General features: G+C 31.4%; 2 protein-coding genes across 2 annotated transcripts; one reads left to right on the plus strand and one right to left on the minus strand.

Moving 5' to 3' along the window:
- Positions 1-101: 101 nt before the first annotated feature.
- On the minus strand, positions 102-2,052 carry LOC107932056 (leucine-rich repeat extensin-like protein 4). The gene has a single exon (XM_016863992.2). It carries the CDS (start codon positions 1,701-1,703, stop codon positions 441-443), a length of 1,263 nt encoding a protein of 420 aa, XP_016719481.2. The 5' UTR covers positions 1,704-2,052; the 3' UTR covers positions 102-440.
- An 11,242-nt stretch (positions 2,053-13,294) lies between these two features.
- Positions 13,295-14,914, plus strand: LOC107932093 (profilin-1). Its single transcript, XM_016864044.2, has 3 exons — positions 13,295-13,593; positions 13,971-14,108; positions 14,544-14,914. Exons 1-3 carry the CDS (start codon positions 13,471-13,473, stop codon positions 14,676-14,678), a joined length of 396 nt encoding a protein of 131 aa, XP_016719533.1. The 5' UTR covers positions 13,295-13,470; the 3' UTR covers positions 14,679-14,914.
- The last annotated feature ends 910 nt before the right edge of the window (positions 14,915-15,824 follow it).

The raw sequence follows: 15,824 nt of genomic DNA on the forward strand, positions 1-15,824 counted from the left end.
TAAATAAATGAAAAATAGTCCTCCACTCAAACAAAGCAATGACAGCAAAGGAATGTTTTGATACAGTGAAAACTTATAGTAAAAAGAACAAGCATAGATGGTTTATCAAAAAGACTTACACACCAAATTTCTTTCATAGAACTGGGTAGACAAATCTTACATTTCATAAGATGATCTTTATCAGATCTTGCTCAAACTTAAAAAACCAGATGAATTGAGCAAACATAACATAGTTCAAAAGCTAGCTAGCTTTCAGCATCGATTCATTTCAAAGTTTAAATAACATGGACTTCCTCAGAAGGTCAAGGCATCCACTATCTGGTTAGCCCTTACGTTACTAAACCAGATTATTGGCCCATTAAGCAAGTGCATTTGAACCCTGGACATGAGCTATTAATGAATGACAGGCACCAATACCAGTTAATTCATGTATGATGAGATCATGGAGATGGTGATGATGATGATGATGATGGGGTTACATTAGGGTTCAAGTTCTCAAACAATGCTCCACAAACTAGAGGCTGAGGAGAAGGGATTCTCAAGCAACTCAGCCCACTTCCAGGGATAACATTGCACTGAGGTTGGGGTCTCTGCATATCTCTCCCGGGTAAACAATTCAATGAGAAATCAAACCCCACATCCCTATAAAAAGACTTGGAACATTCTTGGCCAAACCCAGAGAAGAAATTATATGCAACAGTCAAGTTCATAAGGCTCCTTAATGAACAAACAATGTCAGGCAACACACCAGATAACTCATTGTGTGCTAAATTAAGGACCTCAATATCACTCATACAAGACATAGTATCAGGCAAATGACCCATCAATGAATTATGGCTCACATCAAAGACTTGCATCTCTGAAAACAACCCAACACTTTGTGGGATACAACCTGTTAATTGGTTGTTCAAAAATAAAACCTCTTTCAATTTAGAACGCATGAAACCAAAACTAGCTGGTATGTTCCCAATGAATTTGTTGTTAGCTAAGTTTATAACAGAAGCTGGTGAATTCCCAATGTTTGAAGGGAGTTCACCTTCAAATTGATTGTTATTGAGGAAGATAGCATCAAGTCTTTTGTAGAATAAATCTTCAGGGATGGTACCCGAGAAATTATTGAACCTAAGGTCCAAATAAACAAGATTTGGTATGTATAAAGTAACCATAGGAAAAGAACCAGAGAAATAATTGCCACTAAGATCCAACTCTTGAAGTGAAGAAAGGTCATTGAAAGTATCAGGGACTGTCCCTGAAAACCGGTTGCTGTTAAGGTGAAAGATTGTGATATCTGTAAGAAAAGAGAGTTCTTTTACTAAAGTACCTTGAAGGTTACCATGGTTGAGATCTATGGCTACCACAAATGGTTCATTTGATGAATCTACTGAACAAAAGACCCCTTTGTAAGAGCACACATCTGAGCCATTCCAAGTCTTTAAAACCCCTAAAGGGTCATCAGTGATGGCTGATTTCCATGCTTGAAGAGCAGTGTAAGCATTGTTGAGCTTTGACACTGAAGGACCAGATGGTGTTGGGTTGTTGTTGATGTTGATTCCTCCACCAAACCGAACACCACCACCATCACCGCCGCCACCATTACCAATATTGATGCCAACACCACCACCAACAGTAATGGCTGCTTGTGTTGGAACATTCATCATTTGCCAAAGTATAAAAACCAGGAAGAACCAAAAACAGAGCCCCATTTGCTTTGTTTGAAGACACCAAGAATGGTTGAAGTGATGGGTTAGTTTGGTTGTAAGATTGTACAAAATTAGGCTGCTGCTGCTGCTGCTGCTGCTGGCATTGATGAAAGGACAGAATGGGGGGTTGAATGATTTGAGTTCTTCTTTTAAAGCTTTTAAGCCTTTTGTACGAGTAACACTCTTGGGTGTGAAAATGTAGACTTGAGAACTGAGCTTTTTCTTTTTCTATTCTTTTGATGAATTTGGTCAGTAAAGGCTTGGGATTTTATTGAAGTTTGTGATAATTGTATTGCGCAAGCAAGACTAATTCTAAATGCCCTTGTTCTTAAACAGGAAAATACTACTATGAAGCTTGGTCCCTCCATGAACTACATTATATTTTATAAAGAAATAATCAAACCCTCAAAAGTGCTTGATGTGTCGATGACCCGGGTTTTTTGGGCAAAAGAAAATATATTATAAAAACTAAGGATAATATAAAATTTCCCCTTGAATTTGGTAGTATCTATGGGTAATTTACCAATAAAAGTTTTTTTTTTAAATTATCGAAATGGACCCATTTTTTAATTATTTACCGGATGACCCTTTTTTCGGGAAATCACGTCCACGTTAGCGCGAGATGCTGACGTGGACGCGATTTTGGCCCGCGCATGAACAGTACCCAATGGTCAAAAAAATAAAATACCGGGCCCATTTCGACAAATTTTAAATATAGGGCTTTTTTGGTATTTTGAAAAAATAAATTTTGAATCTTTTTGAACTTGTATTTATTTTTTTAATCAATTAACTCTTCAATATTACATCAATAGCAACAAGTACAAAAAAGATTCAAAATTGTTACCAACAATATTTGAATCAATGTACTAAGGGAAAAAAGTAAATATCTTAACCAACTAAGCTAAACTAATTAATTGACATATTATAAAAATACTGTTATTATCTTAATTATATTACTTACGTTCTAAAGATTTATCGGACCTATTCCATACACGTGTCAAATCAGAAAAAATAATACAACAATTCTGTAAAAAAAATCCGGTGTTTAATTCAAATAAATAAGGAAAATAATGATTTGAATGTTTCAAAATTCAATTTTAAACCGAAAAAATCGAAATTTAGGGGCAAAAAAAGATCTTTTTCAGTGCGTAGATCTCGAAAAGTTATTCGAAATAAAAAAAATCGTCTCAATTGGACAACCGAGAGAAAAGTTATGGCCTTTCAAAGTTTTCCAAGCTAAAAAATACAAACTGTTCATCCACGTCAGCAATTCGCGTCCTCGTAGGCGCGATTTGTGTCCACGTAAGCAAAGCGCGCTTACGTGGACGCGATGTTCTGACAGGTCCCCTGACATCGCGTTGACGTGGACGCGATTTCGGGGAAAATGGCTCATTCCGGTAAATAATAAAATACCAGGCCCATTTCGATAAATTTTAAAAATAGGGCTTTTTTGGTATTTTGCCCGTATCTATATTTTTTATTTATTTTAGATTTAAATTTAATAATTAAACCTGTTTTAATCTATGAATTTAAAAAATATAAAGTGTGATAATATGACACTTTGAAGATATGTCAAATCATCACTTGAAAATTAAAGTGTGGTGCAATTTAAAAGTGTCATATTCAATGTTTTAATAATTAGATAGGTGATTGAACAAGTAGGCCATTAGTTCCCGATTCAACCAGTTTGATTGATTCGATATCGGATCAACAATAATTAAATAATTAATTATAAATTCATAAAAGTTTAAAATTTTTAATAAGTTGATTCAACTTTGTTCAACTATCGCCTTTTTTCTTATTTTCGATTTTTACTAATTGCAAGTAATTTTCAAGTCTATCGGTTCAACCATTTTGTTCGGGTTGTTATATCAATCAATTCCCAATTTGTCTGATCAAATTATGTTCTAGCAATACAGGTCACATCATTAAATGTTGATAGAATCTAAATTTAGAGACCGAAATAGATCTAGTTGCCAAGTCTAAAGACTCAAGCGGACCAAAAGAAAATAAATGTACCAAAGTGGACCTAGTTGTCAATTTCAAAGACAAAAAATTATATTATCCCTATATACGAATACATAACACCCTCGAAGTTAGAGGCGTTTATGGATTGAATCCAGTTTATTATAAACAATAATACGTGTCAATTTGGGCTGATCTGAGGTTGAAAATACAAATTCAAGTCTAACTTAAAAAAGATCGTGCAAACTACTCAATCCGTAAACACGTCTACTCGGAGTATTAGTTGAAACTTTTTTTATTAACATATTAAGGTTTTAAGTTCAAACCTATAATTAACATGAACTATATTAAAAGATATAATTATCCTGATTTAAAAATGATGTTTTGATCATTTTTCAATTAGGTTGATGCTTAATTAACTCGTGACATCAAATAAATCAGAGACCTTCTTATAATATAAATAAATAAAATATTAAAAATATTTTTATATTAACATTTTACATTTTCATATAAATTTAAACATATATTTTATTTTTTAAATAAAACAATTATACTCAACTTGAACTTCAAATTTCTTTATTTAAAATGTGACTTTCAACGTATTGAATTTATTAGGAAAAATAATCTATTGAATATATAATTCGATTCTTGAATAAATCTGCTTGATAGCTTACTAGCATGGTTAAGGACGAAGTTAGCAAAAAAAATTTTGAGGGGGCGAGATTAAATTATATATTTTTGTAAGAGTTAAAATGCAATTTTGCCATTGTATTGACATATATCTTTATATTTTTTAGTATTAAATCAAAAGTTTATTATTTTTAGGGTTAAATTATAATTTTATCATGCCTTTATTTAAAATTTTGTTAACTTTGAAGGAGCTAAAATTAAAAATTTCCGGGATTAAAACCACTGACTGTCTCTCTTTGCCTTTTTGGCTTCGCCCTTGAGCATGGCTATTAAGAATGGCACCAACGAGGGCAAACAACCGTTGGTAGGGGCTTGACCCTCAAAATTCTAAAATTTCAATTTAACATGTTTAAAAATTTTTAAATTATAAGTTAATAATAATAAAAATTAATAAAATTTTATTTTAATCTGTGTAAAAATTCTAAAACAATAATAAAATTTATCTTTGTTCCCTTAAAAGTTACCTCATATACATCGGGTAATCTATTTTTTTTAAACATTAATCTCATTATAAGTTCTTATCATATCTGCTCTTTTTGATACGAAGCCTAGAACTACCCATAGCCCCTCCCCAACCCTAAAATAAGAGGATAATGTGCTTCAACGCGTTCGAATTCACATCCTTCTGCACTGACAAAAATATATCAAGTTAAGATTCAACCGGTTCGGGTAATCTAACTTTTAAATTGAACATGTAAATAAATGATAATAGAGGCTAAATAAAGGGTCATTATATATTAGAATGGAGCATTGTTTTTTTTTTTTGGTGATAAAAACAAAGAAAAACTAATTCAATTTACTAAGATCACAAAAGACGCTAGCTCTATCATATTGTAAAATTGTTAAAAGTTTCGCAGGAGTTTCAGCAAATACTCGCACATCGACCTCCTTGTCAAATACCATCTTAGCTAAACAGTTTACAGTTAAATTTCTCTCTCTCGGGATACGTCTTATATGCCACCGTTTTATATGTTGTAACACCTGAATGATCCTTCTAATAAAAGTGAAATTCGAAACAGTTGAAATCCCTTCTTAAATTGTTTTAATCACCCCTAGACTATTTGGATTAACACTTTATCACACCCTCGTCTCTGCAAAAGAATTACCCGAATGGAACATTATTAGGTAGCAACAAATGCAAATGATATGTTTTCCATTGCACTACATTGATTTTAATTAATTACGAACGAAATCAAAACTTAAATTCATCTAACTTTATTTATTTTTTAAATGATGTGTTATAAATATAAATTTCTTTTAGATTAGATAAATAAATTAAATGACGCCTGCCAAATTCAAAGCCAAGCCATTATGAAATTGATGATGCCTTTTATAGACCTAACGAAATAATGAACCATGTTTTAGGCATAAAAAAAACATTAGGAAAACGTAAAAAATCAGGGTCGCTACACATCCTTTGTGAGGTATTTTTTAAAGTTCAAATGTGATGATAAATAATGAAGGCTTTCGCTAATGTTCGGTTTTTGAGGCTGAACTTTGGGGTGATATGGATAATCTGATTCTTCTTAAAAAAACGAGTGTTTAATAAGGTCTTGATTCATATTGACAGTTTAGAAGTAATTAATGCTTGTCAGGGATAGACAATTGACGGATTCATCCTCAATCTTGATGAGAAAAATTAATCAGATATTAAAAACTATGGATTAATGGAGCATCAAATACGTTCCAAGGGAGAGGAATAGTGGCTGATTGCATAGTAAAGATAGCTTTTGATAGGACAATTCTAATTTCTGATATTTTTACATTACTTTACCACTTTTAAGTAGTAAATCATGTGTGTGTTTTTCATTACATTTTCAACCAATCTTGATGGCAATTGAATGGGTAAAACCTACCAATTTCTGGTCATTATTTTAATGATGGGTACACCCGACAGGTGGACCGGAAATGGGGCCTCCTTTTCTTTTTCACTTTCTATTGTCCTCGACCACCATAGATCAGTTCACAACCATCTGTTCATTAGGTTTCAGCCACTACAAAACAGCACACACACCATTCATATGTTGGTGGGTTAAAAACGTGCAATGTTTCTTTCCTCTGTCTGGTGGGCGTGGGATTGATTGTTGTTTGTTCCAATAATCATTAAAAAGAACAACAAAAATGGAGAATTTCATGTGAATCAATGAATAAAGCAATAAAGCAATAATGCAAATGCAAACTTTCATTTCCCTATTGGGTTTTTAGTGAAGGGTTTAATGAGGATTGTTTAAAAATTTTGGTAATTCTAATTAAAACTTTCAAAAATTTTAAAAGTTAATGATAATTGACATAAAATTTGAAGGGATCTAATTAAAATTTTTTAAAGGTTTAATGAGAAATTCTAAATTTTATGGGAGGCCTAATTAATATTTATGAAAATTTTTAAGTGTCTAAAAGGAATTTTCAAAAATTTGGGGAGGGGGCATCTATTAGCTTCTAGCAACAGATTTTGGCGTTAAGATTTGGGGGTCTAATTAAGATTTTCAAAAATTTTAAAGGCTTAATGAGAATTGAAAAAAAATTAAAGGGATTTGATTAAAATTTTTGAAAGGTTTAATGAGAAATTCCAAATTTTTGGGGGGTTTAAATATTTTTTTTAATTTAAGGGTCTAAAAAGAATTTTTTTTGGGTAAGCCCCCTGGCCTCTCTGCTAGCTTCCATGCCCTTTTCTTTGTGGACTTAGGTTAATTGATTCGTATAGAATATTTTAGGGTTAATATACTATTTGATATTTAAATTTAATTTTAATGTTCAATTTGATATTTGAGGTTTTTTTGTTTCGATTTAGTACTTGAATTTGACTTTCAACGTTTAATTTCTTGACATTTGAACCTTTTTTTTTGCCTCATTAAATACCTATGTTTGTTTTTCTAGAGCACATATTAAACATTCACTTGGCCACATGACACGATTTAATCTGAAGTATCAAATAGAATATTAAAACTAAATTTAAGTACCAAATTGAAATAAAAAAAATAGTACTTTTCCCCCTTTCCCTTATTTTCTGGAATTGATGAGGGTAATTTTAATCAATAAACATTGGATTTGTCTCCTTGGGGTTGTTCATTTCATCATTATCAAACCCGTGACAACTACACGTCGAAAGGTTTCCCTTGTCTCATTGCACTCAACCTGTTTGAAATAATGCCCGTGTGAAGTAAATTCAACAACGCCTTGTTTAAAAATTAAAACCAGATTTCATTTGCGACCATCAGCAACTTTGTTTTTTACTGTCATGTCCAAGAATCTGCCTCCACTTTGTTTTTTTCTTTCTTAACAACATTTATTGGTTTGTTTACAATAAACTTTTGTTAAGATATTATTTAGTATATGTGGATGGATAGCACAATAATTGAATGAAAGCAGAGGGGATTCTTAGGGGTAGAACCCGCCCGAAATATGGGAGGGTTTGGGTAAAAATATAGGCCTGAAATATGGGCTTGGACCAAAAAACGAGGCCCATTTAGAAAACGGGCCGAGCCTCAAGCACCACTTTTTTGGCCCGGGCCCAACCTGGCCCGGCCCGATATAATAAATATATTTATTTTTTAAATTTTTTTAATTTTAAAATATTTTTTATTATTTTTAATTTTAAAATATTTTTAAAATACTTTTTAATTTTTTTAATTTTAAAATATTTTTAAAATACTTTTTTTAATTTTTAAAATAAATTTTTGGTATTTATTAAAAATGGGCCGGGCCGGGCCCGGGCTTATGATTTTGTTCTTGGGCCGGGCCCGGGCAAAATTTCAGGCACGTATTTCGGGCAGGGCCAAAATTTTTTATGGGCCCTGCCCAAACTCGGCCCGGCCCATGAGCACCTCTACTTAAGGGGATGGATTCCCAGCCTCCTAAAATGAAAAATTACCATTTAAGTTTTATAATATTTTTTAAAAAAATTTAAATTAGTAAAGGTAAAATTACACTTTGCCCCTCTAAAATTATAAAAATTCAATTTAATACTTTAAAAATTATAAAGATATAGACTATAAAAAATTAAAATTTCATTCGGCCCGCCTAAAAAATTATTCTGGCTTTCGCCCCTAAATGAAAGTGTAATTATTTTTTTATAATTGTAAAGAATTGTAATTTTTTAGATACATTTCGTTGACATAGTATAATTACATTGTAATTCCATATGTCATGTTTGGAAGTACAAATTGTAATTATACAGTTATATAATTTATATTTTTTAAAAATATTAGTATGATAAAAAAATAATTTCTAAATAATAAAAATTAAAATCAAATCATCATATGTATTATGTTAGTCTAAAAAAGTAGTTGGTAATACGATTACTAATAAAAGTAGCAGGAAAAATAAATATCATGTACAATTTTATCTAATTGCTTTAGTGCATATTTTGTTGGGTTATTCCCTCTTTAATATTCATTATATACTCCTTATCATTTGTTGGTCTGTGACAGGTTTTTTGATACAAAGCGTATATAACTACTCATAACCCTTTCCTAACCTTTAAATAAGAGAATAAATGTGTTTCAATAGGTTTGAACCCACATCCTACTACACTAACAACAATGCCAATAGCAACTGACTCTGTCATGTAAAGATACAATAGTTAGATCTCACTAATTAATACTAATATTAATATATTATATTTTTTAAGTGTTAATATTTGATACATTAACAATGTACTTTTTTATTTTATAAGCAGTCTTAAAAAATTGTCACATATCTATTTTTTTTATATTTTACTATACCGTATAGGACACTTGTCAACCATCTAACCCTGCTTGTGGAGTCTAAAAACGTTACTGACATAGTACCAAATATTTTCCTTTTTTTAATTTTTTAAATGTTGTTGTAAGTATATAACCATTATCATTTACAGACAACTGGTGCTATTATAGAAAAATGTGATTATTATATGTGTGTGAACTCCACCACTTGACAACTCTGGCCAAAGCACCATGATCAAATAGCTTCGCCCATTTGGTTCCACCAACCTTACTTCTTCCACCATGAGGATTGTTCTTCGAGAATCTAAAGAACGTGCAAGCCAATCACCTTGACATTAGGGCCACTCTAATATAATAGTCCTCACTTATCACACATATATTTTGCAATCAAGATAATATCAGGTTATTCACCTAACAATGGATTATGAAAATGGCCAACAAACCTATTAAGAGACTACACGTGGCAAAAGGATCAAGCCCATATAAGTATCTCTGTAAACCTCGAAAATTGGACATGCTCAACAACACTCTATCCCAAACTTTATACATACATATCTTCTTCCTTGAATTTCAGTTCTTTCTTCACCTCCTTCTACCACTTAAACGATACGACTCTTGGCCTAAACAGAATCAACTGTCTTCAACCTCCACCACATCTTCCTCCACATTGACTTTTGGTATGCCTGAAAAAACCTTTATTTCTCTCTCATCTGTCATGCAATTTTTAATATTGGGCACTCCAAAAAGAGATGTTTACTGTTTGCATGATGTATAAAAATGGAGATGGCCTGTTGGGTCATCTTTATAATGTAGAATTTAACCACATAGTGGATTGCAAATCATTGTAATAATAGTATCTACACCAACTTGAAAATTGTGCCATTTAATCCATTATAATCTCATGGTGACAAATATTATATATTATATGATGGAATTATTGTAATGGCTGCGCATTGATTTTTATAATCTCATGATGTAAATGTTATATACATATATATATTATAATATGATGGAACTATTGTAATGGCTGCTCTTTGGTTTGGTTGGTTAAGATAGTGTAGGGTAATTGTTGGATTGGTAGCAATAAAATTAATATCCAACCAAATTATACGTTACTGATTTTAGAATGGTTGTTGGTTCGAATTAGTCTTAACTCAATTGGCATGTGTATTGTTATTAATGTAGGAGGACATGGGTTTGAGTCGCATTATTCTCTTATTTATGGATGAGTAGTTCTAGACATTATGTCAAAAAAATTTATTGTTGATTATTTGGTTTTAATCGTATCGATTTATTGAAATTTAATAGATAAAGTATATTTAATAAGGTGTTCAAATTATTAGTAGATTTATGCTTTAAATATGCATTTTGGTTAGTAGATTTATATTTATATAGCTAGCTCTAAGTAGTGATTTGATGATTGATATTGTGGATCGATATCCATCAATAAGTAGAATAACATACCTTAGGTCTAAGTAGATATGACGATTAGTGTCCTCCCCATAGCCCTCCCCAACCTTGAAATAGGAGGATAATGTTGCTCCAGTGCACTCGAACCCACGTCCTCCTGCACTGGTAATAATGTCAAGCTAAGACTCAATTCACACATAAATATATTTGAAATGTTAAATTCTATTCAATTAAACAAAAACCAACCAAATTAACTTGAATTTTTTTTTGTGATTAAATCATTCTTCACAAATTCAATTCCATTAATAATTAAATTTTTTATTAATTTTGACAAATTCAATTAATAAAAATCTGATTTGGTTATCAACTAGAGGTGATCATGGGTTGGGCTACCCGACCCGGCCCGACGACCAGTCCAAAAAATGGGAGGGTTCGGGTAAAAATGTAGGCCCGAAATATGGGTTTGGGCAAAAAAATAAGGCCCATTTAGAAAATGGGTCGGGCCTCGGGTAAAACTTTTTTGGGCCAGACCTGGCCTGACTCGGCCTGAATTATATATTAGATGTATATTTTTTATTTTAATCAAATATATATTATATATATTAAAAATGGGCCGGGCCGGGCTTGGGCTTAGCAATTTTCTTTCAAACCGGGCTTGGACAAATTTTTAGGCTCATATTTCGAGTTGGGCTCGGGCCTATAAAACGAGCCTAAAATTTTATTTGGGCCTGACCCGGCCCATGATCACCTCTATTATCAACCCGATAGATTGATTGAACATGCTCTAAACAGGGAAAAAAAAGACTGGCATCAATCAATAGCCCAATATAGTTTTGGGCCATGACTGGAAAGAAGCCCAAACTAGGAGTGAAACGGGCCGCTCCTCATACCCATTAAATATGAGATGCCTAGCTTATCTAGAGTTTGATTTTAGATAAAATTGAGTTATTTAAGTGTTTTTCACTGTTTAAGGTTTTTTTTTTGTTTGATACAAAGTAAGTGTTAAATAATGCTAAAATTAGCTTTTAACATTTATATGTTTTGTCAATTGGATTTTTATTTTTAATTAAATTTAGTTATATTAACCTTTGAAAAATAGTTAAATTGTTTCTTTTTTAACAGAAATGTTGATTAGAACATTGATTTTTCAATGAAATTGGTATGATAACCTGTATGGCATTCTATGTTGACATGCTATATCAAGAAACAATTTTAAAATATTTAAAAATATATAAAAAACAAAACAAAAAAAACTTATAAAAATTCAAAAAATTAGCATGAAGTACATGTAGATTGTTATGTGGGTTGCCATGTTTAAAAATTACAACCCGTTTCTTTTTGAAACGTTAATTTTCAAATTCAAATTTTTTTTAAAGATTGGGGTCAAATTTAGCTTAAAAAATAATAAGGGCCAAATTTAAAAATATGTAAACATTAAGGACTTAGTTTATTGTTATAATTTAAAAATAAAAGAAACTAACACGTATTGGGTACGATGATAATGAACATTGCATTCTTAAAAAGAGTCGTGAATTTAAATATTTGAAATAATATTGTTGAAAGGAATAACCACAAACTTCGAATATAAACCATAAAATAAATTTGTACTATACTAATTTTAAAAAAAAATTAATTACACAATTAAAATATTCATATTCAACTTATATTTTTATTCAAATTAAATGATTGAATCAAATTTATTTATTTATTTATTTTATAACATAGCCCGAATAAATTAGTACATATGAAAGTCCAACTCCTAGCTGTCCACATGAAATGGGGGAATGGGGGGGCCTAATGAAAGTGAAGGCATGAATAATTTTTTTCTTCTTTTTCTATTATCTTTGATATTGTTTGGTTTAATTCATTATAATATTGTGATTAGGGTGCTTATGGGTCGGGTCTAGTTGGGCTAAGTATGATATTAACATACTATATGTTAGTTTAAGCTCATCCCGATTTCAAATCTGGGTTTAATATTTTGTCCAAATCTGCCCATATTTGCAGATGATTAATTCAATCCCATTTTAGGTCTGTCCATATTGTTTTTTAATTTTTTTATAAAATATTTATATTATATTATTTTAATATTTAATAATTTTAAACATTTTTATTTATTAATTTTTTTACATAGTCGTCTTAACATTATTTTAATGTTTACATTAGAGTAATATTATATATTTAGTATAAGTTAATGTGTTTTAAGTTACATAATATATAAATATAACATAATATAAAGTATCATAAACTTAACACGGGTCAGACTCGGACTTGAATTTAAGGCCTTAGCCTGACCCATATTTTAAACAGGTCTAATTTTTTTTCTAAGCCCATTATTTGGGCATAATATTTTTCTCTAAACCTTTCTAAATTTCGGACAGACTTTCAGACATGAATGGATAACCTAACCCATGAATAGGTCTAACTGTGATTTTGTTTCGAAATACTATTTATTTGTACAATATTTAATTATTCGATTAAATACAATTTAATTGAATATTAATTCAATTAAAAAATATTAAAACTTTATTCTTTTAAAAAGGTGATATATATTATTATAAAAATATTTTTATTTTTTATATAAAATCTGTAAAAATTATTTAAATAAAAAATAACCACAGATAACCACTTTACCTAGATAAAAATATTTTTATAATAATGTAATTTATTTTTAAAATAATTTTTAATATTCTATAACTGACTTGGTATTGGAATGACACCTGAAATTAATTCAATAATCGATTTATAATTAAAAATAAAAATAAAAATAAAAAGTTCGATGAGTTTTGAGTTAAATATTTGAAAATTAAATAATAAAAAAGGAAAAAAAAAGGGAAAAAAAAGGCCGACAGATCTCATTATTTTAGCGCTATATGCCTATATCTCCGTGTCTGTCACTCAGCTCAGCTTCGCCCCTTTACAGCCAAATTCCTTTCTCGAGCGTTTCTTTTTTAACTCTCCAGTTCTCAACGAATCCATAGAATTTCACCAAGAAGAAGAAGAAGATGTCGTGGCAAACATATGTAGATGAGCACTTGATGTGCGAAATCGATGGCAACCATCTCTCCTCCGCCGCCATCGTCGGCCACGATGGCAGCATTTGGGCCCAGAGCTCCAATTTCCCTCAGGTTTTCTTCATTACCCTTTGGGTTTTTCATTAATCCCTTTTCCCATTTTGGGTTTTAGTTGATGCTTTGAATGAGGTGATCTGTTTGCTATAAATTGAATTCACTGCTCATTATTCGTTCGCTGATCTTATTTTCTCCGAAAAGCATTGACCCTAATGGATTTGGTATGCTAAGTAGGGATCTTTTTGCTGTGATTTGTTAGTTCATATTGCATGTCGGTTGAGTATCTGTATTGATTTCTGGGGTTTGTTTATTTTTTCTTAGTTTTAGATGCTAAATGATCTCTGCAAATGACCTTACTTTTAGCAATGGTGATAAATGTTATGAGAATAATCAATCTGTGCTTATTGCTTCTAGTTTTTATGTTAATTTTTCAGTTCAAACAAGAAGAGATTAATGCCATCATGAATGACTTTGCTGAACCTGGGTCACTTGCTCCAACTGGATTGTACCTTGGTGGCACAAAATATATGGTGATCCAAGGCGAACCCGGATATGTTATTCGAGGGAAAAAGGTAATGTTCTTCATCCGTTCTTAGTTTCAATTTGTTTTATAACACTGAAAAATCTCATCTGCACATGCATTCTCTTACATTATTTGACTGGGAATAGGCTTGTCATTCCAGAATTTTGCTCCAACTGCAATTTCGAATACAACCTTTTGATATAATAAAAATAAAAACAAATCCGTTTTATTACGACTCAAAATTTGTACATCGATGCTCTGCTATTGTTGCTTTTTGTATGCACTTGCCTTTTCTTCCCTCCATGCAGCTGTTACCTTTTGCCTCCATTCACCAATATCTGTAGGGAGTGTATTTCTCTGGACGGAGACACCGCGATGAAAGAAAGGAGGCCATTACCGCACGACTTTGCAGTCACTTTCTCATTGATTTAATTTTAGTGTCATGGTTGTATTCTGAACTTTATTTTTTTCATTTTAATTTCAGGGATCTGGAGGTATTACTATTAAAAAGACCAATATGGCTTTGCTCATCGGAATCTACGATGAGCCAATGGCTCCCAGCCAATGCAACATGGTTGTGGAAAGGCTTGGTGATTATCTCATTGATCAGGGTTTTTGATCTTGCTGTTGTGGCCTTATTTGTTTCAATTCTTCTCTATTTCTATACAAAACTTGTATCCACCAACTCTCGTATTGATGGTTGGGTGCAGTTGAATAATAGTATTACCAGTTACTAGTGTGAAACTCATAGGGAACTCAACGAAAAGCTCAGTGTTTGTAATGGCGATGTTATTGATCTCTTAGTTTGTATTTGTGCTTTGTTTGATGTATGGTATCATGAAGATTGTTTAGGTACATTTGCCTACATTTACAATTTTGGATTTTTCTACTTATGTTGGTCTTTGATTTGGGTGGTTAAGTGTTCTTGGTGGTTTTATGTTTAGGGTTTTGAAAGTCAACACCTCTTTGCCGCTCGGTTCGCGTAATCGGAATTGATTATAGTTAGCTTCTGCGTAAAGAAATGGAGTTACTAGGATCTTTGTCGAGTTTGATTTTTTTTTTCTCTCTTCTTTTTGGTGGCAATACAGCAACTATTGAATGCTGAAGATGCATGAGAAACTAGATTATCTTGCTCAAGACATGGCTAGATTATGTAGTCTAGGTCGTTATGCAAATTCAATTTGGAATAGGGATGGTCATCTAGGGGAGCGGTGACGGATGTTGTCAAATCCACCATCGTTCTACAACTGGCTTGATCTCTCTACTACTTGTTTCGCTCTATCATGGCGGTGTAATATTAAAAATCACTACCACTATCATGGATGCATTCATCTCCACTTCACTTAGATCGCTTTTGTTAGTTTTTTTTTATAATATTTTTAATTTTTTAATGGCAAATAAATATTTAAATATAATTTTTTAAAATATTTAAATAGGAAGCATACTGAGTGTTTTTATGTACTTACCCTTTTAATAATTATATTTATACAAAAATAAAATGATAATTTCGCTTTTAATAATTATATTTATACAAGAATAAAATAAAAATAATAATTTTTAGAGTGGAGCGCGGTAAAATATTAACGATGGGAATAATTAAATTAAATTTTTTTAAATAAGTACTTTTTAGTGAATATTAATTGAAGCAAGGCTAAACTGATCGGAATGGAAAAAAACATGTCTTTTAAACTATATTGACGGAATGTAAGCTTTAATTTCAAATTTTTATTGTCTAAGGATTGATTCGATAGAAATGATAAAGTAC

The sequence above is a fragment of the Gossypium hirsutum genome, chromosome D13 (genome assembly GCF_007990345.1).
Source record: "Gossypium hirsutum isolate 1008001.06 chromosome D13, Gossypium_hirsutum_v2.1, whole genome shotgun sequence".
NCBI lineage: Eukaryota > Viridiplantae > Streptophyta > Magnoliopsida > Malvales > Malvaceae > Gossypium > Gossypium hirsutum.

What these genes read in the sequence shown, in the direction of transcription:
- LOC107932056 (XM_016863992.2), bottom strand. Translation starts at nt 1,703, where the DNA reads ATGGGGCTCTGTTTTTGGTTCTTCCTGGTTTTTATACTTTGGCAAATG.
- LOC107932093 (XM_016864044.2), top strand. Translation starts at nt 13,471, where the DNA reads ATGTCGTGGCAAACATATGTAGATGAGCACTTGATGTGCGAAATCGAT. An exon ending in AGAGCTCCAATTTCCCTCAG is followed by an intron (nt 13,594 to 13,970) that starts GTTTTCTTCATT and finishes TTAATTTTTCAG; the next exon opens with TTCAAACAAGAAGAGATTAA. An exon ending in ATGTTATTCGAGGGAAAAAG is followed by an intron (nt 14,109 to 14,543) that starts GTAATGTTCTTC and finishes TTTTAATTTCAG; the next exon opens with GGATCTGGAGGTATTACTAT.